Source organism: Equus przewalskii, chromosome 15 (assembly GCF_037783145.1).
Source record: "Equus przewalskii isolate Varuska chromosome 15, EquPr2, whole genome shotgun sequence".
NCBI lineage: Eukaryota > Metazoa > Chordata > Mammalia > Perissodactyla > Equidae > Equus > Equus przewalskii.
In genome coordinates this window covers 3,153,859-3,176,041 of record NC_091845.1, presented here as the reverse complement: position 1 = coordinate 3,176,041, position 22,183 = coordinate 3,153,859, and the positions used below count along the sequence as shown (strand labels likewise).

Genomic DNA, 22,183 nt, shown 5'->3' with positions numbered 1-22,183 from the left:
GTCTTCTCTCTCCGGCCAACGGACCAAGAAAGGGGCAGCCCAGCAAGCCAGAAAACTTTTAGACAAGTAACTCCCCTACTCCAGCCCAAGCACCAGAAAGAACCCCAGGCCCACTTCACTCCCATAAGCAAAGGCCAGATGGAGAGCCTGAACTCCCATCCTTGCCTGGTTGTAACAAGTGCCCCTTGCTATCCTCCTCAGATGGTACCAGAAAAGACCGAGTCGGGATTTGGGACTTTCATCCTGCCCAGCGGTAACAAGGCAACAGAGAAGGCTGGGGAAGTCAAAATCTTTCACCACCATCCAGTGGTAATGAGGCCTCCCCACCACCATGGTGTCAGTAAAGGTCATGTGGGGAGCAGCAGTGAGGTCCCCATCCCCTAGAGTGTAGTGGCAAAGTGGGGAACCTGGACTTCCACCTCTACCTGGCAGGAATCAGAAGCCATCCCCCTTTCTCCACTGGCAGGGTATAAATCTTCCTAAAACAGAAGATTTAAATAAGATCCAGAGTCTCGTAACTTAATACCCAATTATGCCCAAGATTCAATTAAGAAATCACTTTTTGGGGCCAGCCCCATGGCTGAGTGGTTAAGTGCATGTGCTCTGCTTCAGCTGCGCAGGGTTTTGCCAGTTTAGATCCTGGGCACAGACCTAGCACTGCTCATCAGGCCACACTGAGGTGGTGTCCCACGTAGCACAACCAGAGGCACTCACACTAGAATATACAACTATGTACTGGGGGGGGTGTTGAAGGGGGGAGGAGGAGGAGGAGGAGAAGAAGAAGATTGGCAACAGATGTTAGCTCAGGTGCCAATCTTTAAAAAAAAATCACTTATCATACCAAGAACCATGAAAATCTCAGTTTAAATGAGAAAAGACAATCAACGGATGCTAATACCAATTAATCTTGGAATTATCTGACAAGAATTTTACAGCAATTATGAACATGCTTGAAACACATGGAAAAAACCAGAAAGTCTCAGCAAAGAAATAGAATATGTAAAAAAGAATCAAATGGAAATTTTAGAACTGAAAAATACAATAACTGAAATTGAAAAACTCAATGGATGGGCTCAACAGCAGAATGGAATGGACAGAGACAAGAATGGTGAACTTGAAGATAAATCAATGGAAATTATACAATCTGAAGAACATAGAGAAAAATAGACTAAAAACAAATGAACAGAGCTTCAGGGACCTGAGGGACTATAACAAAAGAACTGACATTCTTGTCCTTGGAGTCCCAGAAGGAGAGAAAAGAGAGGTACTGAAAAGTATTCAAAAAACTAATGGCTGAAGTTTCCCCAACTTTGGCCAAAGACATAAGCCTACTGATTCAAAAAGCTGAGTGAACCCCACGGGATAAACCCAAAGAAATCCACAGCAAGATACATCACAGTCAAACTTCTGAAAACCAGAGACAAAGAAAAAAATCTTGAAAGTTGCAATAGATAAATGCCACCTTGTCTACAGGATGAAAACAATTCAAATGACATTGGATTTCTTATCAAAAACCATAGGAGCCAAGAGGACATGGCGCAACATTTTTCAAGTGCTGAAGAAAAAAAAGAACTGCCAACCCCAAATTCTAAATCAAGTGAAACTATCCTTTGGGAATGAAGGAGAAATAAAGACGTCTTCAGACAAAGGAAAACTAAGAGAATTTGTCCTCAGCAGATCTACCCTAAAAGAATGACTAAAGGAAGTTCTTGAAACAGAAAGGCTATGATAAAAAAAAGAATGAAAGAGAGAAATCTTGGCACATCAGCAAGGAAGAACAACGGAAAGAGCAAAGCTATGGGTAAATACAATACACTTTCCTTCTCCTCTGGAATTTTCTAAATTAGGCTTGGCAATTGAAGCAAAGAGTATAACATCATCTGGTGTGGTTCTCAGTTATGTAAAGGAAATATTTACGATAATTATATTATGAATGAGGGAAGGTAAAAGGATTTAAAGGAAGGCAAGCTTTCTAAAGTTCACTCAAACTGGTCAAACGTCAACATCAGTAGACTGTGATAAGTTAGGGATGCATCATGTAATTCCTAGAGTAACCACTAAAAATTTATACAAAGAGAGACACTCAAAAACACTACAGAAAGATCAAAATAGAATTATAAAAATTGTTCAAGTAACCCACAGGAAGGTAGGAAAAAGGAAAGAGAGAAAACAAAACAAAACGGAAGGAACAGACAGAAAACAAAAATTTTAATGGCAGACTTCAGCTCTAACAGATAAATAATTACACTAAATGTAAATGGCCTAAATACACCCATTAAAAGACCTGGTGAATAAAGGAAGATGACTCAACTATATGCAAGGGCATTATGCTGAGTTGGGGGGAGGCAATTTCAAAAGGTCACATACTGGATGTCTCCATTTATATAACTCTGTGAGTTTCCTAGGGCTGCTATAATAAATTACCACAAATTGGGTGACTTGGAACAACAGAAATTGATTGTCTCATGGTTCTGGAGGCTAGAAGTGTGAAATCAAGGTGTCAGCGGGGCCACGTTCCCTCTGCAGGTGCTAAGGAAGGGTCGTTCCTTGCCTCTTCCAGCTTCTGACAGCCCCATATATTCCCTGGCTTGGACAACATAACTTCGCTCCTCACATGGCATCCTCCCTACATCTCTTCACATAGTCTTCCTTGTCTCTATGTCCAAATTTCTCTTTTTTATAAGGACACCAGTCATATTAGCTTGGGGCCCATCTCAATGACCTCATATGAACTTGATCACCTCTTTAAAGACCCTATTTCCAAATAAGGGAACGTTCTGAGGTCCTGGAGATTAGAAGTTCAACATACCTTTTTGGGGAAACTGTACAATTCAACCCATAACAATAACATTCTCAAACTTACAAAATTACAAAGATGGAAAACAAATTAGTGATATGGGATGGTGGGAGGTAAGGAGGTGGTTGTGACTATAAAGGGGTAGCATGAGAGAAATCGTTGTGGTGATGAAATAGTTCTGTATCTTGAGTGCAGTGACAGTTACATAAATCTATACATGTGATAAAATGACATAGAACCATACACACATGTCGGACCACTGTCAATATCCTGATTTTGAAGTTGTGCTATAGTTATATAAGATGTAATCACTGGGGAAAACTGAGTGAAGGGTATATGGGACCTCTCTGTACTATTTTTGCAACTTCAAGATCCTGTGAATCTCTATTTCAAAACAAAAGTATAAATACGTGTATGGATATGCCCAAACTAAGAAACATAATTAAGCAGTTTCAGAAGACAAAAAAGAAGTTTCCACAAGCTATGAGAGAAGTAAAAACACACACAAAGCACATACAAAGCTTCAACGTGGAACATCAAAAGATGATGGAATAATGCCTTCAAAACTCTGAAAGAAAATGATTTTTGATCTAAAATTTTATACCCAGCCAAATTATCAATCAAGTCTAAGGGTAGAATAAATATATTTTCAGACAGAGGCGATCTCAAAACAAATATCTCCCATTAACTTTTTTGCATGAAGCTACAGGAGGATGTGCTCCAGCAAAACCAGGGAGCAAACAAAGCAAGAGGAAGACATAGAATCCAGGAGATGGGACTCTCACTGGGAGAAGGGAAAGGGAATTCCCAGGATAAACAGCAGTACTAACCCTGGTTGGTTCAAGATGAGTGAGCATCTCAGTGAGCACCACTGCTGGGACAGGAAGCCTAGGGCTCCTGCTGAAACGAGGATTTCTACCTCCATTTGAAGAACACCTGTGGTGTAGCGAGAGAACTCACACTTGGTAGCTCCTGTTCCCAGGAACCAAATCTCTTTCAAGTCTCACTGTGAGATCCTAAACGGTGAAACATGGATGATGACTATACTTCCCACAAAAGGCCATTGGGGGCATTAGGGATGACACGTAATGGGCAATTGGCTGGGAAAAGGAGGACTTCAATCAGTTCACCTGTCTCGTTCTTACCTCTAGTTCATGGATGGGCACAGGTTGTGATGGAAGGCAGGAGGCACACTTGATCGTTATGGTCAGAGGGTTCAAGTCCTGCTTTTGCTCCTCAGTCATGATAGGAACTTCTGTTTTTAAAGTCAAAAGACAATCTAAAATGTTGGCACACTTCCCACTGCCACGACTCACAACAGTTTTCTGTCCTGGGAGAAAATACACACAGCGTTAGACGTTTACTCGTGACAGCCCCGAGACAGGCACAGAGGGACCAGGCAACCTGAGAAGAGCCAGTGATAAAATTACGCCTAAAAGAGGAAAACTGAAAAAAAAAAAAAGGAACTGGGAATTGCCTACAGGCAGAATGTTACACACGACTTTCTCAAACTGAGGTCCCATAGATTCTCTAAGAGAATTTAATTTTTATGATTTAATCTTGATGGTCATCTTATAACATAAGTATTTCCTGAGTCACCTACAGGATACAATAAGGAATACTCATGCTTGAATGCCACCCCCAAACAGTCTGATCTCCTCGGTCTGGGTACAGCCTCCACACTGGGCCTGTGAAAGCTCCCCTAGGTGATTCTAGAACCACCACCCTAGACTTGTGGCTAGGATGGCCAGGAGCTACTGGCCATATGTGGCTACTTAAATTTAAATTAATTAGAATTAAATAAAATTTAACAGGCAGTTCCTTCATCACGTTAGTCACATGTCAAATGCTCAGTAGCCATGTGTGACCACAAGCAGATATAGAATGTTTCCATCACTGCAGAAAGCTCTATTGGAGAATGCTGCTCCAGGCAATTATTTTAGAATAGAATGCATTCAAGAACAAATAATGCCAGTGTCTACATTTGGTGCCCAGTGGTTCACTTTAACCGTTGTGGTCTAATGAGAAAAGCATAGATATTGATGTAGAACAAAACTGGAATTTTTTTTTTTTTTTTTTTGCAGGGAAAGATTGGCCCTGAGCTAACATCTGTTGTCAATCTTCCTCTCTTTTTTTTCCCCTCCCCAAAGCTCCAGTGCATGATTGTACATCCTAGTTGTAAGTCCTTCTGGTTCTTCTCTGTGAGCCACCACCACAGCATGGCAGCTGACAGATGGGTGGTGTGGTTCTGAAACCGGGAAGTGAACCCAGGCCACCAAAGTGGAGTGCATTGGACTTAACCACTAGGCCTTCAGGGCTGCCTCACATAACTGGTACATTCGAGCCAAACCACACGTGGCACACCTCCTGCTATGGCAGTTTTGCAATAGTGCAACCAGAGAAGAGCGTAGGTGAACTGAGCCACTGCGCGGCACACACAGGTAGCTGTGAGAATACTTTTCTCATAAAAGGGGTCCATACATTTTACCAGGCGGAGACATGCTGGCGTAGAGAAAAAAAAAAAAAAAAGCAAAGCTCCAGACTTGTCAGGAGAGACGCCTAGGTCCACACCCTAGACCTGACTCTTAGTAGTCATGTAACCTACAAGCGAGAGGCTCTTTGAGGCTCAGTTTCCTCATGTGCAAAATGGATTGAGAGGGTCAAGAGGGATTCTGTCTGTGAAGGTGCCAAGAACACCGCCTGGCACACAGTGTGTGTTCAAAGAGACCATTCTATTCCTTTCCAAATGACTGTAATTATATTTCCAGGGCACAAGAAGCCCACAGTAGAAAGAGCAGTCACTGCCAAAACAAGTCTCGGGCTGGCGTGTGCAGCTGTCTGCACGGCCGAGGGCGTGGGGCCGCATGCTTCCCCTGGGGGCAGCCCGCACTGCTCCCACGTGATTCTTTCCTATAAAGCCATAACTAATTAGCATTTGTGTTCTAGAACTTTGTAAGCCTTTTCGTATAAAATTCGCCCCGTTTAGAAGAAATCTCCAGCGCAAACATACACTCAAATCATCATTCAGAAACTGATGGAAGTGTCAGCCACGATTCCACGGAAGGTTTCTCAACCTCAGCACTACTGACATTCGGGGACAGAGAATTCTTTGCTGTGGGGGCTGTTCGGTGCATTGTGGGACATTTAGCAGCATCCCACTAGGTGCCAACAGCACCCCACTCCCACTTGAGACAACTGAAAATGCCTCCACATTCTGCCAAATGTTCCCTGGGGGGCGCAAGTGCCCAAGTTGAGGACCAGTGTTCCAAAGTAAGGGAAAAGTTGTGGGGAACCAACATCACACCACGTGTGCGCCAACTGCCAGACCTGAATGTGCCTCAATGCCATTTAACCCTCAGAGCGACCCTGTGGGGTTGCTATCATCTCTGCTTTACAGATGGGAAACGGAGGCCCAGAGAAGTTAAGCAATCATCCAAGGCCTCTTAGCTAATTAGTGGTGGAACCAGCGACCAAACCAGTCCTGCGTGGCTAAGTTTGGCCCCTCCACTATGCAAAAAACCTAAGAGTTCATTCCAAACAGAATCTTTCTAGAATCTTACTGGGTTACTAGCCAATGGATATTTACCACTAAGATATTCAAAGCCAATGGCCTAATTTGAAATTGAAGATGATTACTAAAAATAATCATGGTAGTTTTGGAATAGCTAATCTTATGCTATTATTTTATGGCAAAAACAAACATACAATTGGCCTGCCGAGCCAAGACAATTCTCAGTTTATGACCGTAAACCATGACATCAGTGTAAGGGAGGAGGGTTGTCTTTCTGTTTTCTTTGCTGGAAGCCCAGTGCCCTGATGTCCTGACAGAAGCAGCTGCCACGTCCGCACCAGCAACATTTCTGAGTCCTGCCTTCTGCAAAGTTCCATGCGAAGCAGTTTACACACGTTGTCTCACGTGATCCTTCCTCCAGCCCTCTGGGTTGGGAATTATCACCCTCATTTACAAACGAGGAAACTGAGGCTCAGAGAAAGCAGACAACTTGCTGGTAAGAGGCTGAGCCAGGATTCAAAGTCTGTTAGTCCCGGAGCCCTTCCAATAGCTGTCACATTACACGGCATGACAGCCCAGGTGAAAGAGAGGGAGGTGCAGACACCTCCCGACTCGGCCTTGCTGGAAGCAGTCATGCCAGGCAGGCCAAGACTATTTGAGCTTCTCCTGCCACTCACAGCAAAATTAAGGAGCCAAGTCCAGCAGGTCACCCGAGCTCACCGCCTACAGGAGCACCGGTTCCTCTCGGGACCAGGGCCAGGAAGCGTTTACCTGAGAGGGTGCTCCTGGCAGGGACACGTGACTGCTGCGCGAGAGGCCCGGCCCCCCAGGAGCACAGCCAGAGAGTGGGTAAGAGTGTCTGAAATTCTCTTCTCCAGAAAAGATTCCAGGGCCATGGGAAAGCTAAGGCAGTCTGAAAGGTCTAACTTTAGGTGAAAGCGGACTTTCAAAAATCCATTTAAAAGTATAAACTGAAAGGTAATATATCAACATCAACCAAAGAGCTTTCGAGTATTACGATTTTCCTGGCACCCGTGGAACTGGACGCCGACTTTCCGGGGTTTTACCCTGTGCATCTGCAAAAGTCAGTGCCATCTCGGCAAAGCCCCATGTCTAAACTTTACAGATTGGCCAATAGAGGGCGCGCCTTCCCCCTGATGGCCAAAAACTCAACGAAATAGGTTTGAAATTTTCCCTAAAAAGAAAAGGAAGAGGGTTCCTCCCCGATATTACCCTTTTTAAAGCAAAGTCACAAAATTTTACCCAAAACATATTCTGAGCTTTCCATCATCAAAACATGGATATAATAAGTACCTATTTACTATTTATTAAACCGTAGAAAACCTAGTTTATAAATTGTGATGGATCTTATGAAGCAAAAGGATCAAACCCCTGTTCTGCCACCGAGCTATGTGACCTCAAGTAAGTTACTTGATTTCTCTAAGTTTGTATCCCTCACTGAAGAAAACAGTGACAATGATAACCACCCCGCCACCACCATCACAAGCTCATCGGGAGGATCAGAGTTTGTCATGAGAAGTAAACAACTGGACATAAATACTGGCTCCCTTTGCTCATTTCCTTTACTAGATGTTTCTGTAAAAACCTGTAGCAACATGTTTATAAAAAGACAGAGTCTTATTTAGAAAACAAAATTGCGACATTTATTATTCTCACAGGTTTCCTTGGACTTTGGAGTCTGATCCGGGTTCCAATCCTGGCTTCACACTTACTCACTGTGTGATCTCAGACAATGCACTTCACCTCTCTGTGCCTCTGACTCCTCCTCTGTATAATGGAGACACTTACTCCCACTTTGCTGAGGTGGCTGTGAGCGTGAAATGAGGTGGCGTACAGCAGGGGCTCAGTCACTGTGAGCATCCTGTTTATGGACATTCTAGCCACATGTGACGAGATAACCAGAAACTGCTGGAACAGGTGTAGCTACCTGCGAGGAGCGGCATGAGTGCCAGCTGGATGGAGAAGGCATCTTGCTTCCAGTGGCCTGCCTGCATGGGCTCAGTTTCGTCTTCTGCTTGAGATTTCTTCCCTCCCTTGTGGCCTTTTTTTCTCCCCTCCGGTTCTTTCTGTTTAACTGTGAAATCAAAGGAGGAGATAAGCATGAAGAGGAGCTCAGATCCAAGCTGCCATATGTGAGGGCAGACGTGCTGTAGAGATTTGGGACGGCTCTGGAAGCTCCTTGAAGGCAGAGGCTGTTCTTTACGCTGCTGCCCCTTCCCAGCAACCAGAAGAGGCGTCTAAACGTGGACAGCAGACGAGTTGTCGGTTATCTGCAGGGAGAGGGTGAGGGGCGTCCTGATCTCTCAGCCGCCACTACCCGAGAAAGCGGGCAGAGGGGGTGACGGTGGCCCTGATGGCAACAGCACTACAACCACAGGTCTCCTCTGACCACAGGGGAGGGTTGAGGTTTGGGCTTTGGAGTTGGAGCACCAAAGTTCCAGAACCAGCTCTGCCCCTTCCCTAAAGTGTCACCCTGGGAAAGCCCCCTAACCATTCTGAGCCTCAATTACCCCATCCTTGGAATGGGGGCAATGGCATCTGCCTTCCAGGGTGCTGAGAAGAGTAAATGAGCAAAGGAACATAAAATCCTCAGCTCAGTGCCAAGCTCAGATCAGGAAGAAAAAGGAGATAACAAGACATATAAATCTATGGTCATTAAAACCATGAGCTGTTGGTTCCGTGATACAAAGACCAATGGAACAGACTAGAAAGCCCAGAAGTCGATCCACACACATAAGGAGACTTAGTAGATGCTGAAGTGGCATTTCAAATGAGCGGGGAAAATGGACTAGTCAGGTAATTATACTCACAATCCATGTGGAGGCAAATGAAATTACTGGGCACGTCATGCCATGTGCAAAATGAACTGCAGACTAAAGGAAGGAAACAAACACTTGAAAACCACAAGTATACACAGGAGACTAGACTGCCATCTGGGCAAGGGAGGGCTTCTTGAGCATTACCAAAAGTACAAACTAGAAAGGAACAGTCAATCAACTGGTGTACAAAACCAGCCACCATGCCTAAAGTACAGGGACAAGTTACAGATCACAATTTGTGATGTTTACAATGTGTGTAACTGGCAATGCATAATTATCTAGAAGATGTAAAAAATAAAGTTTACGGATCAGTAAGAGAAAATTTAAAACCCAACAGAAAAATAAGCAAAGAAATAGAAACAGGCAAATCACATAACAGTGTCATCAAATAAGCGTATGAGATGCTCTCAACCCCACTAGGAATCAGGAAGTTAGCCCCTCACTGCACCAAGCATGGGTGACGACGTGGAGAAATTGGAGTTCTCGGGACTGCTGTTGCGAGAGCAAATAGGTAGCACCGGCAGCATCTTCTGAGGGGCGAAGGCGCGTCTCCCACGCACAGTAATTCCGCCGGACAAACGCCCTGGACTCTCCGGCACATGCGCATGGAGACCTGTACAAGGATGCCCGCTATCGCAGTGCTGGTGGCAGCGGGAAACTAGAGATGATAAAAGTGTCCCTCAGTGGGGGACTGCACAGATGAAGGATGGTCCATCCATCTGATGGGGTACTCCACAGAGGTAGAATGAAGGAGCTGGACTTACATATACTGACACGAACAAATCTCAGAAACAAAGTTGAGTGCAAAGAGCAACTCCAGGAAGATATGTACAGTACGAAATCATTCCTCTAACAGATAAAAACAAAAATCAACACAATGTTGAATGAATATGTGAGAAAGAATGGACAGCAGGACAGGATCACACCAATTTCTGTGCCAGGATAGGGTATGCTTTTTTTTTTTTTTTTTTTTTGAGGAAGATTAGCCCTGCGCTAACTACTGCCAATTCTCCTCTTTTTGCTGAGGAAGAGTGGCCCTGAGCTAACATCCGTGCCCATCTTCCTCTGCTTTATACGTGGGACGCCTGCCACAGCATGGCTTTTGCCAAGCGGTGCCATGTCCCCACCGGGGATCCCGACAGCGAACCCTGGGCCGCCGAGAAGCAAAGCGTGCACACTTAACCGCTGTGCCACCAGGCCAGACCCTAGGGTATGCTTCTTAAAAGCAGGGGATCCAAAAGGGACCTAATCTGTATCTGTAACATTTTATTTCTTAAAGAAAAAAGGAACAAGTGAGAAATGGAGAAAATATGGCAAAAATATTAATACCTAAATTGTGGGTACATTGTTATTTTTCTGTGTACTTTTCTATCTTTATTTCCAAATAAAAAGAATGGCTTGAAAACCTCATTAAAATGCTTAAAGAACATAAAAAAGGAATGAGGCTGTTTAATCAGGACAAGAGACAGCTCAGAAGGAGCTGAGAGGTGTTCAGATGTGAAAGTGTGAACCGGTCTTTTAGGGCCTTGAAAATAGGAAGGAATTTTGTTCAGCTGTGTCTCCCACAGCCGCAGAGAGCCTGACTGGAGCAGTCACTTCTCTCTGCAGCTTCAGAGTGTGACCTAGAACCAGGAAAAGCAGATTAATTGAAAGTTAAGGAAAGGATCTGTAGCAGTTGCAGCTGAACAAACAGGAAATGGGTCATCCCAGGAGGCAGCAAGTGGACCGGCTCTAGAATTTTCTACCTCATACTTGGAACCCAAGTGCTTGCTGAGAAACTGGTGAGGCGATCCAGGCCAAGAATGAGGACGTGATTTAGTGGCTTCTGAGGATCCTTGGCTCTCAGCAGTCTGCCACTAAGGTTACGTGCTTCTGCAGGAGTGGGTCCCACAACCTGAGATGCTGTTTCCCTCATTCCACTATAAGAAGCAAACAGCTCACCTTCCAAGGAGAGTCTTTGCAGACCCCCACTCTTCTGTGCTTCCCCCAGATACCATGCACCCACCTCTACCATAGCCTCTATCACATAGAATTGTAATTATTTATTTGAAAGTCTCCAGTCAACATTAAAGATGTTTATGTTCCTTATATCCACAACACTGTGGATTAGGAGCACAAAAATGCCGTGGAATCGGAAGGGATGCGATAGAGAGGCTGGGTGGATGGGAGGACACCGGTAAGCGAATGGGATGGGATGGGGTGGGGCGGCTGGATGGATGGTGGGGATGGAATGGATAATGGGAAAGTATACACGGTATTCTTTTACTTTTGAGTAACATTTGGTCAGACATCAGTTATGGAATTGGTCAGAATCTTATTGAAATATTCAGAATTTGAAATATTTCATAATTCTTCCAAGTCTAGTTATATTATAAAATTCCAAAATCTCATCCTCACTTTGAACTTTTTGCTTTTCTAATATGTTTGGTAAGCTGCTAAATGATGATCTCTCAATTAATTCCTTCATCTCCGTCAGAGTTGCCACTCCCAAAGGAAGAGTCGGTCCTCTTGAAGTACTCCATCTGGAAAATTCACAAAGAGAAAAATAAATGAAGGTTAAAAAAATCAGGACCAGATCTAAGAACCTCTTTACTGGCCTAAATGTGAGCGGATTAAAAAAAGAAATGATATTGCATTCTCTAACCCAATGCTTCTCAAATTTCAATGTGCATGTGAATTGCCGGGTAATGCTGTTACATAAAATGCAGATTATGGCTCAGTAACCCTGTGGTGGGCCTGAGACTCTGCATTTCTAACTAGCTCCTAGTAATGTTGATGCCGTTGGTCTGCAGACCACGCTTGTAATATCAATTTCTAACCAAGTAGAAAATATGATGGAAACTAATTTTTTTTTAATAAAAGCAACCAAAACTCTAAAACATCCAGGAATTCATTTACAGGAATTATCCACTACACCAACAGGAAGAAAAAAATTAACTCTATTAAAAGGCATAAAGGGGGAGCTGAATTAGGTGAAAAGATATACCATGATCATGGATGGGAGAACTTCACATTGTAAAAATGTCAACTCTTCCCAAATTAATCTACAAATTCAATGCAAAAACAATTTTTTAAAAATCACGATTTTTCAATGACATGTTCCCTTGTTTTTCCTATCCCATTCCCAGAGCCACCAGCTAGGCCTCCGTTCTACCCCTAGTCTCCACAACATCAAAGGAATCTCCTTCACCAATCCCTTCTTAGGCTACAAGAGGCCCCAAGGGCAACTACACTCACAGCAGGAAAGGCTGTGGACTCAGTAATCTGAAGATGTGCGTTGGGATCCTAGCTTTACCAACACTTCTAAGAGTCCCAAGAATAACAGTTTTATAATTTTGTGCAAATTGCTTAACCACTCAGTTACCTTGTGTAGAAAATGGAGATAGTAATACCACCTCACAGAGTGATCATTATGAGGGTTAAGTGAGAGAAACTAATGCATAGAAAAGTATAATGCCTGATGGATAAATGTGCTCATGAACACAAGTATTCCTTTCTCTGTTCCTTTAATTTCATCCAGATCGCATCAACTCCAACTTAACTGAAGTTACAAAAATCTACATGACACTCGGTGGGCATCTGTAGGGCTGTTACACAAGGGGCTCTGCTCCCAATCCCCAAGATAACATGAGTCCATCCTTACTGAACTGTGGCCAGATCTTCTGTTTTGAGCAGCTTTTCACATCCCTCGGCGTTCTTGGGAAAACTTTCAGGCCCTCCTGGGTGAAAACCTGATAATATTTATTAGCAAGCATCTCCAAACTTGTTCCATGCTAGTCCACTAAGAAATGAGGACCCTTTACACATTTTATAATACCAGCCCCAAGCATTTAGTAAAAAGGTTTGCTAACAATAAATAAGAAAATGAATGAATATACAGACTAATTAGGATTATTTGGACAAATGGAGGCAAGAGGAGGCCTCCAGCTCCTTATAGAGAAAAAAGAATAAGAGAAGTCTATTTATCTATCCAATTGTCCACTTCAGCACTGCTTACATTAGAGATTACTGAAAACACTCCCAAAATTCCTAAGTTCACACCTATAGGGGATGGTTAAGCAAATTACAGTACTACTAGCAGATAAAATATTATGTAGTCACCACAAAAGAAGTTTATGGAAATTTTTTAGGGAAACAAAAAAGTGCATGTGATGACATATTAATCTCAGAATACAAAATCATGTATCCAAGATAACATCATCTATTCTAAAAACAAAAAGTCTTGGAACAAAAAAAAAGGAATTTGCTATAATATGATAACCAAAATATTACAATTTTTGTTCCTGGTGATGGAATTATACATTACTATTCCTTGTTTGTTTTCTCTTTTTCTATATTCACTGAATTTTCTTAAAAAGCACGTACGCAACTTCTACAGTTAGAAAAGTTTTTTTGTAAGTCACAAAATAAACAAAACTTACACAAAGAAAAAGAATCAACAACAAAAGGTGAGTGAGAGCAGTGCTGGCAGGGTGACCCAGCCCGAGCAGAAGTTGCTTACACACGTGAAGGACACCAGTGCACGCGCACCGCCCCGGCAACATCATTGACCACTGCTTCGGACACAGTCTTGCATTCAGCTTGTCTTCAAAGGTCGTCTCCACTCACCATGCAGAGACTTTAAGCATTTTCCTGCTTTTTCTAGTTTTCCTGGTGCAAACTCCTGGCTCCACGTCTCTTCGATGTGAACGCCCTGTTCAGACAAGCTTCTTTGATTTAAAACCAAATGTCTCACTTCCTCTAGAATGCAGGAGAAGAAAGACTCAGTAACTCAATCAAAAATACATCCTTACTGAGTACCTACTATGCAACAACCACTCCCCTGGCGCTGGAGATGGATTAGATGGGCAAGGTCCTGACCTCCGGGAGCTGTTGCCCAGGGGGCTGCTTCAAAGTTTCCAACACCAGGAAACTCAAACCTCAACTGGCAATGGCTCTTCCAAACAAGACCATTAAGTACTTGACAGATGTTGGTCCATTTACTCATCACGCTCCACTTTAAGGAAGGCATTGAATCTGACACTTTAACTTTCCTGCCGTCAGAGAGCTGGTCCTTATTAAGCCGGGACTACACCCAGAGCTCCTTGTCCCCAGCTAGGGAGATGACCCCTCCATGTCTTTCACTTCTATCTATATGGGGCTTTGCATGTACATGGCAGCGACCAATATATAAAAATACGTTGAATGAGCAGAGGTAGTGAGTGAACAAGTGGAGATAATGGAAGTTACAAGAAAGACGTGGAGGAAAAAAGGTGGAATTGGATTCAGTGTCGAAGGATAGATAAATTTTGGAGAAAGAGATGAAGCTAAGAACCTCCTAGGTACGGCCAAATGCCTGAAGGCAGGCCCTACAATGAGGAAAATCCTAGTGTCTTTGAGGACCAAGGGGTAGACCAGGTGTGAAGGTGGGAGTGACCATGAGAAAGGAGCCTTGGGGAACAAATTATAAGATGCCTTCAAGGCAAGACTCAGAAATCAGACTCGGTTCCCTAAGACACTGGGCAGCCATGAAAAGTTGCACAGCAATGAAGTGCTAAGGTCAAAGGGGTGATATGGAAAGGTCAAGGAACAATGGGAGGAGAGAAGACACAGGAAAAAAATCTGGGTGCAGAGAGAAGAGCCAGCTGAGTGACAGAGAGATCCAGAGAGCAACACACAGGCAGAGGCACCAACTAGGCGGTGGGTGAGGGGATGGCCAAGAGTTGAGGGCACAGTGGGAGTCAGCTACAACTTGGGAGCCTTCAAAATGATGCAGTGTTTGTCCAATACTGAGAAGCCAAGCAGTTTCTTTTTCTTTTTGTGAGAAAGACTGGCCCGGAGCTAACAGGTGTTGCCAATCTTTCCTCTTTTTGCTTGAGGAAGATTGTCACTGAGCTAACATCTGTGCCAATTTTCCTCTATTTTATGTGGGATACCGCCACAGTATGGCTTGATGAGCAGTGCTAGGCCCATGCCCGGGATCCAAACCTGCGAACCCCGGGCCACCAAAGCTGAGCGCATGAACTTCACCACCTACTACCGAGCAGGCCCTGAGCAGTATCAATAGGAGAGAAATGCTAACTCTTGATTGGGATGTTCCATTAAGACCAGCAGGCTGAAAGCTAACAAGTTCTGGCACACAACCCACCGGGCATCCATGTAAATCTCCCAGCCCCTTTGTGATGTGGAACAAACCTCTTACGGGGTTTCTGCACTCCCAAGAAACAGTTTCAAGAGGATATTCTTTTAGATGAAGAAAGGCAGGACTTAGGACAACATGCACACTAGACCCGTTTTCATTAAAATCTTGCACCCACATATGAAACACACAGGGAGATGTTAGCAATGACTCTCTCTGGTCGGGCATCCTGTGATTTTGATTTTTTCTCCCTTGTGCTTGTCCATTTCCAAATTGTCTTACAAAATGAACACACCCTGCTTTTTCTAATGGCAAAAAATGATTCCACATAAAAGGCAGTGGTGCCAGGCTTGGGATGGGGTTCGATGAAGACCAGGTGCTATCATTTCAAGAACACGCACAGCAAAAGGCCCAGGGCCCTCCCCACAGGGCCTAGAGCACCCTTCCTCCTTCCTGGTCTGGCCAGCTGGTCCCATTTACCCTTCCAAACTTGGCCCCCTCTCCAGGAAGCCTTCCTGATACACTCGCCCCAGCACCCCTGCTCCAATGAGAGCCCACTGCCGGGCAGATGTTTACCGGAAATTCTGGCCCAGCAGCTCTGGAGCGGACCTTGGAATCCACATTCAGGCGGCACTCTGAGTACCTCTGATACAGGTGGTTTAGAGCCCACATCCTGAGGACGTGGGTCTTTCCTGTGATCCAAGTGAGAAAAGTCACCTGAAATCCCATTTTCCCACACAGGCACGTTACAATGAGCAGTTTAGATATAAACCAGTGATTCTCAGCCAGGGGCGACTTTGCTGCCCCCTCCCCCTGCCCCCAGCCCCAGGGGACATCTGTCAATGTCTGAAGAAATTGTTGACAGTCACAGCTGGGAGGCTACTGCTGGCATCGAGTGGGTAAAGGTCAGGGATGCTGCTAAACATCCTACAGAGCACAGGACAGTCCCCCACAACAAGGAATGATCTTGACCCAAAATGCCAATAGTGCCCAGAGTAAGAAACCCTGGATATAAGCAAAAGATTCAAAATCGGAAGCCCCAAGCTCTCAATGTCAGCCGTCCTTGAGAAGACAGGCTGGAAGACCACAGGATGCAAAGGTGGCCCAGTCACAGAAAACTGGGTTCTGATTCTGGCACTGGCGCTCATTCGAAGCCAGCGACATTCTCACTCTGCTCACTGGAACGTGGGGATAGTTGTACTCGTCTGGAAGTGGCCGACACGAGCAATAACAGCACCACACTCCGTCACTTCTAAGAGGCACATTGCTTTTACCTCTCAACATCCCTGCAAACTGGGCGCATCTTAGATGAACACCACGGCACAGTCTAACTGGCAGCATTTTACTACAGTTGTAAAATTCTCTACAGACAACGCGCACCCTCCTCATTGCTTATGCCTGGGGGGATGGCTCCCACCGCGCTGCCTCGGGGGCACAGGACCAGAGGAGGCAGGAATGTGTCCAAGGCTGCCAGCTAGTTCAAGATGGAGACAGGATTGAATTCAAACTCAGCTGTCTAACTTCGAAGTCTAGGTGTTTCAACTCCTCCCAGCTCTCTCCCTGGAGAGGAGGTAAACAGGAGACTTTCGGCGTTGATAAAATTTTTACACAAGTAAGAATCTAGAGGGTCTATATGAAAATATTGCCATGATTGTCTTGGGATGGTAGGATTTTGTAGTCTGCTTTTGTTTCTTGGTATCCTCTCATTTTTTTCAGTGAATACACCATACTTGTCCAGGGAGACAGGCCAGTGGCGGGTACCCAGGGACACGAGGTCCCGAAAGGTGGCAGAGGAGGAGGTGATGGCTAATGTGCATGCACACAGACACTGCCCACTGGGCAGCACTTCCTAATGCCCGAGCGCGTCTGGGCGGGACGATGGGTCACTGATGCAGAAACCAATGTCGGCACCAAGAAAAGGAGATGAAGGAAACCAGGGCGTGCTGGCTTTTATCCTGTTACTGGTGAGAAGCCACGAGCCTCCAGAAATGTTTCAAATAAAACACGAACACCTGACTTACCGAAAGAGGCTGCGTCTTCTGAGTACCCAGCAGCCTTTAGTCGATAATACCGAACTTTTTTCGAAATCTTGTCCTTACTGTCCCAGAGCCTCAACGTTATTTGGTGAAAATTTATTTTCTTTAGTAATTCCTTTGTCATGTTGATGTTAAAAGTTTGGGCCCATGACACCCAGACTTTGTCCCCTTCATGCCACGGCCTCACGGTCTGCATAAAAGAACACCGAGAGGCAGGAAGTGCAGAAGGCAAGGAGGATCAGCAGTCGGAGATGAAAGGCCACCGCCAGCCTCGCCCTTCCTGGCAATGAGGCCGGGCCCTGCTCTCCACCTGTTGACTTCTGTGCCTCTCTCTCTCCCAGGTCCCAACTCACATCAGGAAATGGGTGTCAGGAACTGGGCGCATCACGCCTCTGGGTTCCTCAGAAAAAACAAAGTCAAAGCAATTACCTGCAAATAGTGTCCTTTCCAATGACTTCCCAGCACTGACCCAGAGCCGGGCCACAGGCAGGAGTGCACGTGTGGGCAGACGGGTGTGTGTACACATGCACTCACACAAAGAAACAAATTGCAAGAGCTCCAAACGCTTTTGAAACACCAAACAAATTACTAGGTAAAAATATCTAAATAGAAAGTCTTGTCTTCTTAGGTCAGTGCAGAGTCTCATTTGGTAGGTCTGGGGTGGGGTCCAAGAGCCTGCATTTCTAGCAAGTTCCAGGGGAAGCAAACACACTTTGTCTAGTTGCTATTATGCTATACACGAGGCCACACACACACACACCTTTACTCCTGAGTCCAAGAACACTTTGGCCACCGCTGGAAACACCACAATGTCAACTCTCTTAGGCTCGGCATCATCCGGCAGAAGGAAATACTCAATGTGGTAGAAACGGCGAGACTTTGCAGCACCTTTGTCCATTTTAGATTGTTTCTTATATTTTTCCATCAAATTTGTATATTTTCCTTTATGACCTAGAAGACGTAGATTTAATGAGTCTTGTTTTAACCTCACCTGGAAAAGCAGACCCACCTCCATAGCTCCCTCAAACCAAGAACGAGCCGATGCTGTGGGAGGCACGTGTACCCACGCTGCTCGCCCCCCTTGGCAGTAAGATGCAGGGCCAGTGCTCCTAGCCAGCAGGGTAGCAGGACAGGGACTCGACGCCAGGGTGCAAAATCTCAGTGCATGACTCTGAGAGTGAGCATCTCCTTAAACGCTCCACCTGCCTCACCCTAGCCTTGGCAGTAAGAAGCAGGTAAAGAAAACAAACAAAAAAAATCCCAGCACCTTGTGGTTTGTGTGATACCAGCAGCATAAGCAAGGTTCTGAGGTACAACAGAGGAGGCAGAGGTAAACTGCCTGGGAGTGGTGGGGAGAGCCCCCCATGGGGACCTCAGCAGAGTCTTGTAGGGGCAGAGCAGGCCACCCTTCCAGGCAGAGGGCAGAGCCCAGCAAAACCTCATGAGCAAAGCTACTCAGTGTGGGGCGGGTGGGAAGAGGATGCAGAACGAAGGCTGGGCTTCAGCCAGAGGCCAGAGCCTCCTCGGCCCGCCCTTGACCTTAAACTGAACCCTCCAGGCTGGGGCTTTACACACATAACACACCACAAAAAGATGCTTCGGGAGCTCCATAAATATTTAATCCAAATTTCATTCTATAAAAATATGACTGTATTTAAAGCTGTAGTTCTAAAATTACAAGTTTTGAACACCCAGAAGACTGCTTCTGTGTGAATTTTGTACCACCAGAAGAGTTAGCTTTTGTGCAGAGTTTGGAACAAAGCTTCTCCTGCCAGTCTTTGGTAGGCATTAGAATTTCTCCTGAAGGTGGAACTGACCAGAAAGCTGGCAGCATTTCACAGGTCTGTGCTCGATTGAATCCAAGGTGGGCCAACCAGTGGAGACACAGACCCTCTCATCTCCCCTTGATGGGAGGGCCAATTGCTACAACCCCTTTGGTGGCCAACTGGACAATATCTATCAAAAAATGTAAATGCATATCTGAAACCCAGCAATCCCACTTCTTGAAATTCAGGCTACGCAAGTGCCCACACATACGCACAGAAACGTACAGACAAGGATGGTTATTCCAAAAACGTTTGGAAACAACTTAAATGTCCACCAATGAGGGGTAGGATAAGAGATATACAATAGAATACTAAATAGATGTTAAACAAAACAACAGTAAAGCAAAAACAAGTATGCTCATATCCTCTAAGATATCTAAGACATACCGTCAAATTTTTAAAAAGCAAGTTGTAGAACAGAATGTGTAGGACCTCATTTGTCTTAAATAAACAATTTACATAAAACATTTATAAACAAATCCATAAATACTCAGGTACTGAAGGAAAATCATTGAACCTAGAATTTTATATCCAGCCAAAGATACATCCTTCAGACACACTAGCGTGGAAAGCGTGCCCAGGTGTGCAAGGTCAGCTATAGTTTCGCTGCACAGCAATCTGTTTTGTAAATGTCTTTGGAGGAAGTACCGAAATAAGAAAAATAAGTCTAGAAGATGTTGCAAGAGACGTGAGGATTAAAGATGATCAAATAAGCACCAATTTTATTTTGGTTAGTATTTACCAGATGTCTTTTTCCAGGCTCTTTTGCTTGATATCAATAGATGCAAGATAAAAAGCATCATTATAGATAGAGGAGGTCAGACATAATAACAAAAACCTCAATTCACCAAGAAGATAGCTCACTTCTAAGGTTGGTACACTCCTAACTGATAGTCTCCAAAATACCTGAGGCAAGGATTGACAGAACTATAAGGAGAAGCTGAAATTCATCATCATGGGGGCATAGTTCAAGTAGACAAAAAGAAAAAATACTGTATCAAAAAGTGGAGTACTTTTCTCTGCCCCTAATCTTGGGGTTCAACCACGTGACTTGCTTTGGCAAACAAAACGTGAGCAGGTGGGAGGTGCCCAAAGCCTTGAAAAGTGCTTAGGTGACTGGGCTTGCCCTCTTGGATGTCTCTGGCTTTCTATAATAAGAAGGTGTCTGGGCTAGCCCACATGTCCTGAGGAGGTTGAGAACACGGGAATCAGAGCCATGCCACTGCCAGGAGCCCAGCCTGCTCAGCCCACCTACTCAGCCAGAAGAACCAGGGACTCCTGGTTGAAGCCTCTCAGTTGGCGAGTTCATTTTGGTTTGTTACACAACATTTTTGTGGCAATAGCTAACTGATATACCTTTACACTCAGAGATTTTGTTCCAATACATCTGAGAGTCCATATTTTAAACAAGGAATTAAGTGATGCACAACCAGCTTATAGGAATCAATGCCCTAACCTCTCCGTCGTTTCTTTATTTGCAAAAGGCAGAAATAACATCACCTACTTCTTAGGGTTGTCGAGAGGATTAAGTCTGTGGAGCCCCCTACTACTACTTACTTGCCTGGCCCACAGAGGGCCCCTGAACTTACAGTTTCTTTCCTGATCTCTGCTCCTGGCATCAGCCAGCCCCCTGGGGGGAGCCAGTGGAGGACGAAGGCAGCACAGGTGCCCTGACTCTTGGGAGAAGGTCACTGGTGCACTCTCCTTTTGCAGAGTGTCAGAAATCTGCTCCAGCACTTACCAAAACGCGCTGGGAAGGCCAATGAGATGACGAATTGGCAGGGGACGACCTGGGGCACGTCAGAGTTGGGGTTGCTGGCAGGCCCGTCTGAGGACTCCACGCTGCTGCACTGATGGTCAGAATCTGACACCTGCGCCCTGGCCTTCAGGCACTCCTCCACATCACACTCACTCCTGGTCTGGTAAAAGCTGCCCGGGGAGACCAGGGGCCCTGTGCTGGTCCTGTCCTCGTCCTCCCACTCCCAGGAGTGCAGCGACATGCTGCAGAGACCCCCGGGCCCAGCACTCTGGGCTGGAAGAAAATAAAGGCACTGCTGTCACCGCCCCTGCTCCCAGGAGGTAAGCCCTGCCTCTCTCCCCACCACCCATCCCTCTCCACCCTCCCTCCCTCGCCCTGTCCTGTTCCCAGTTGAATGGCCAAGGCCTCAGACACTGCCTGGCACACAGTAGGCAACCAATAAAGTTAGAGAATGAATGGACGACTCACAGAGAACAGAGGGTGTCAGGTACCATGATAATGAGCAACCCCAGCCTCCCCCGGCCCCAGCTGCTCCCCCTTTCAGTCATCTGGCGCTTCTGGAATGCCTACCCCAGGGGAGTGCAGTTCCCCAGGAACCACCAGGGGTGGGGGGGAGAATCCCTGAGCTTCCACTCAGAGAGGCCTGGCCATTTGGGGACAGGCAAAGCAGGCCAGAGGCCAGCGTGTGCAAGAGCCTCGTGAGGTCACCGAGGGTGAGAACCCCAAGCAAGACACGGATGGGCATTGAGTACTGGGCTCAGGGCACAAGTTCAGGGTCCAAGGAAGCGGAACTCTGGCCAAGTTAAGGGATACCCGGCTGGAGCGATGGGGCGAGGGGAGGTGGGGGCGGCATGGTCCCCTCGAGGCGCCTGCGGTACCTGCGAGCGGCTGCGCTGGGCAGCAACCTGAGCTCAGATTCAGTCGCCTCGCACAGCCGCTGCACAGCCGCCTTGGCGAGAGGGTCTGAGGACGCGTCAGTCCCCCGGGGCTGGCCGGCCGAGCCCGAGGCTCAACTGTGTTTGCAGGTTGCTAGGAGACCGGCGAGGCTCGGGCCCCCGGGGCGGGGCTCCTCTGGGGGCGGGGCTCGGGGGAGGGCCCTCCTGCCTCTGCCTGGTCTCAGACCAGGCGCGCAGACAAGGTCTGGCAAATAGGTGTATCCAAACCTGGAAACCAGTTGCCTGCATTCATCCACTCACTCAGTCTTTAAGGAATTCCTGCTCTGAACGCGAGCACCTATTATACGCCCGAGCCTTACCTATAGAATGGGGAAGAGGATTGCCGGCTCCTCCCTACAGC

General features: G+C 45.8%; 1 protein-coding gene across 7 annotated transcripts in view; it reads right to left on the bottom strand.

Annotated features, from left to right (window-relative positions):
* CFAP92 (cilia and flagella associated protein 92 (putative)) overlaps positions 1–22,183 on the bottom strand; it is a 126,694-nt gene that overhangs the window by 94,867 nt on the left and 9,644 nt on the right. For 3 of the 7 annotated variants that reach the window (XR_011526817.1, XM_008540878.2, XM_070574615.1), the window contains exons 1-9: positions 21,766–21,902; positions 20,870–21,160; positions 18,063–18,253; positions 17,288–17,492; positions 13,757–13,888; positions 12,792–12,879; positions 11,546–11,670; positions 8,257–8,403; positions 3,943–4,127 (exon numbers count right to left, since the gene is read on the bottom strand). Coding sequence is in view for 6 of the 7 variants with exons in the window: in XM_008540878.2 (XP_008539100.2) it covers positions 3,943–4,127; positions 8,257–8,403; positions 11,546–11,670; positions 12,792–12,879; positions 13,757–13,888; positions 17,288–17,492; positions 18,063–18,253; positions 20,870–21,128 (1,332 nt within the window). In the remaining variant the exon portion in view is untranslated. Of the gene's footprint in view, positions 1–3,942; positions 4,128–8,256; positions 8,404–11,545; positions 11,671–12,791; positions 12,880–13,649; positions 13,889–17,287; positions 17,493–18,062; positions 18,254–20,869; positions 21,161–21,765; positions 21,909–22,183 lie in introns of those variants that run through there. The other 4 variants (XM_070574616.1, XM_070574617.1, XM_070574613.1 and 1 more) reach the window with 4 other exon arrangements.